The sequence below is a fragment of the Mandrillus leucophaeus genome, unplaced genomic scaffold, assembly GCF_000951045.1.
Source record: "Mandrillus leucophaeus isolate KB7577 unplaced genomic scaffold, Mleu.le_1.0 Scaffold1209, whole genome shotgun sequence".
In the NCBI taxonomy this organism is placed as follows: domain Eukaryota; kingdom Metazoa; phylum Chordata; class Mammalia; order Primates; family Cercopithecidae; genus Mandrillus; species Mandrillus leucophaeus.
Genome location: NW_012100421.1, coordinates 194,643 through 198,016, shown reverse-complemented (window position 1 = coordinate 198,016; position 3,374 = coordinate 194,643). Strand labels below are relative to the sequence as shown.

The window sequence follows — 3,374 nt, the reverse complement described above, 5'->3', positions numbered from 1 at the left end:
GGTTTCTGTAAGAAATAGCAGGAGCTGTGGCAGCGGCGAAAGGAAGCCACTGAGGCGCTTGGAACCGAAAAGTCCCGGTGCTCCTGGCTACCTCGCACCGCGGTGCCCGGCCGGCCGTCAGTACCATGGACAGCAGCGCTGTCCCCACGAACGCCAGCAATTGCACTGATGCCTTGGCGCACTCAAGTTGCTCCCCAGCACCCAGCCCCGGTTCCTGGGTCAACTTGTCCCACTTAGATGGCAACCTGTCCGACCCATGCGGTCCGAACCGCACCGACCGGGGCGGGAGAGACAGCCTGTGCCCTCCGACCGGCAGTCCCTCCATGATCACGGCCATCACCATCATGGCCCTCTACTCCATCGTGTGCGTGGTGGGGCTCTTCGGAAACTTCCTGGTCATGTATGTGATTGTCAGGTAAGGAAAGCACCAGGGCTCCGAGCGGAGGGTTCAGCGGCTCAAGGGAGTCCAAAGAGACACCTAACTCCCAAGGCTCACTGTTGGGCGGGAGGATGAAAGAGGGGAGGTAAACTGGGGGAACTCTGGAGGCTACCACGGACAGTGATTGCTATTTCTGTGAGAAAATCTACTTTTCTATTTTTTTCAATTGATAAAGAAGTAATCCAAAATTTCAGGAGCAGAGAAGTTGCTTTGGTTAAAGCTACAAAGGTCTAGGGGTTGGGGGGAAGTTATAGGGTAGACTTAGAGCTCTTCCTTATACTGAGCAAAGAGGGCTCTTGGCAGAGTCCTACACTCAGTCCCTCTGCAGGAGCTATGGAAAGAGTAAGTTGTGAATAATGGGAGAGAAATTCTAGTTAGCTTTCCCAAATTTGGTTGGGGCTGTGGTGTGTGTGGGGGGGAGGGGGGAGAAGTCTTCTCAGTTGTTTTGAGATGGACCTTGGCAACTTTCCTACTCCTGCTGGTTTAGTACTTCCCTGTACTACAACCCCACCCTTTCTTCTCCCCTACCATAGCAGCCCTTACCCATATCTTCCTTTCATCCTGAGGCAACACTAGGTAGAGGAAGTTTCCCTAGCGTCTCTCCATGGTAGTTTTCCTCCTGTTATAACAAACATGACAGCTGTGTTGCCTAGACCAGTTTGCCATTGGTAGCTTCAGATCGCCTAAGTCACAAACTGCATCTGGAATGGGTAGGTTGGTTCAGGAAAACTGCAGGACATGGCTGTATTTCAATGCCTCCACAAGTTGGAGCTAACTAGGAGTGACCAAAAGCATCATAATTCCACATTAGAGACTGCAGAAACGCTTATACAGGAAGTTTTGATGGGTGCTCTAAACAAAGTGTTCTTATCAAGTAAAATTAATTCAAAAGAGTTGTGGTCCACTTTCTGTTTACCCAGATGTTCCAGGTATATTTGGCAGAGTGTGGAAGCTCTCAATATTGATTGAGATTGGTATTGATTGTGTTGCTGTTGATATGTATATTCAAATATATATTCAAATACTATATGTGAATGTGAAATGCCATATATCTGTTTTTGTTAAAGAATACAAAGATTTTAAGACTTTAAAATAGCTCCTAAATCGAGGGTTTTTTCTTTTTTAACCAGGGGTATGTGTATGTAGGTAACAAGGCATTTTCATATTTAGTTACAATATTTGTTTCACCTATTCAGCAAGTATTGCAGGTTTCAGTGGAGCTCTTAAATCATTTAACAATTGCTCTCTCCAGTATCGTTTCATTACCAAGTTGCTGCAAATTGCTTATAAGCAATTCTTTCTACTCATCTGTCTGATTTCTTTAATTAATGATTTTCAAAGAGTAAAGCTAATTTCCCTGATCTTTTGATGAGGAATAAGATAAGTATCGTCTGTAAGAAAAGAGCACCATCTACTGAGAGGAAGGCTAACAACAGAAGGAAAAATGTAAGAAGATCAATGGAATAATTTATTTTTTAAAACATTTACTTTAAGTAATTCAATACAATGATTCACATTAAAGATTAAAAGCCAAGTTTCATTCTGCAGTTATGACAATAAAAGTTATAATTAAAGGCCTACTTTGTGAAGAGAAAATATGTTTCTCATTTTTTCTAAAAGAAATTCATAAAATCATACACTAATCAAGCTAGAAGGGACTCTAGAGATTATCTATGCTAAGTAAATAAACTGAGGCACAGAAAATGTAAATGATTTTCTCCAAAAACAGATATTTCATTAATTCAGTGCCACTGAATCTCTCCTAGCTAACATAATTTTATGTTTATTGTGCTGGCAAATCATGATTTGAGTTAATTTGACTATTAGGTTGACAGAGTGGGTTGATACAGCAATAATAACTTGGGAATAACAAATTATCCCCAAATTCTGTATGAAATCCTGAAGGAAAAAAAGCATGAAACAAAAATTACCAAAGCATCTAGGAATCCTGCCATCTGAAACATAATATTTTATTCCTTTTTATTGCTTCTTGGTATTTTCCTTCCTCATTTTTTCTACACTTTAGTTTATGCTTTGCAATACAGAGAGGGCCAATAGAGTGGCAACTGGCTGTGAAATAAGCAGATTGGTCTTATTATTCCAGTGTAGATGTTGTTGGTTGGGTGAGTTGGTTTTAAAGGCATTACCTCTGGCCTCTTGTTGACTTGGAGAAACATGGTGACAGTGCATCTTACTGAGAACATGATATTATGCTTTATTCTTGGTACTGAAAGTTCTTACAAAATGCAGTACTATTTGAAAGGTCATCCCAAACACCCACCTGTGGCAGGGTGGGTTTTAATTGCAGGGTTAGGTAACCCTCTTGGAATGTGACTGTGAAACAGAAAAATGGGCAAGTTAGTGACAGATGAAGTGACAGGGAAGGCATCTGGGGATTGAACCAAGTATATCTATTTAGCCGAGAATATTTAACTGACTGTCTCCAGGCTGCAGTGTTTAAACTACAAAATGATCAGTTCAGGGATGTATTGTCCTTGCTAATAGGCTGGATATAATGTTGCATCTATTAAGCATTGAGGAGAAGTGCTCACTTCCTTCTCTATTTCAAATTCAACAAATACTATTGAATGATCAAGTAGCTGCAGTTTTCTGATTATATTAAGGTAATATTTATTAAGATGTTTTAGTCCATTGAGTGAATCATGAGGCTCAGATGACTATGGCAACAATAACAACAAAAATAACTGCTAACGCAGATGCTGTGATTAACTCTTTGGCTCTGTTTGTACCACCATCATCATCATCCCTTCATCAACAACATTATTAAGTAGTATAACTTAAATGAGATTCTTAAATAGGGCTGCTCTAAGGAATACAAGGGAGGAAAGAAGAAACTGTAATATGTTCTAAAGGTTTTACATCCAAATGTTAAGTCATAAAAATGTTATCAGTAACCATCACCTGAAAGCTTTTT

At 40.5% G+C, this 3,374-nt stretch overlaps 1 protein-coding gene across 16 annotated transcripts in view; it reads left to right on the top strand.

Moving 5' to 3' along the window:
• OPRM1 (opioid receptor, mu 1) overlaps positions 1-3,374 on the top strand; it is a 123,087-nt gene that overhangs the window by 32,098 nt on the left and 87,615 nt on the right. For 6 of the 16 annotated variants that reach the window (XM_011970869.1, XM_011970796.1, XM_011970813.1 and 3 more), the window contains exon 1: positions 1-415. The exons of 9 other annotated variants lie outside the window; for them this stretch is intronic. In XM_011970869.1, coding sequence (XP_011826259.1) covers positions 126-415 — 290 coding nt within the window. In that variant the 5' untranslated portion in view covers positions 1-125. The remainder of the gene's footprint in view (positions 416-3,374) is intronic. One more of the 16 variants, XM_011970745.1, reaches the window with a different exon arrangement.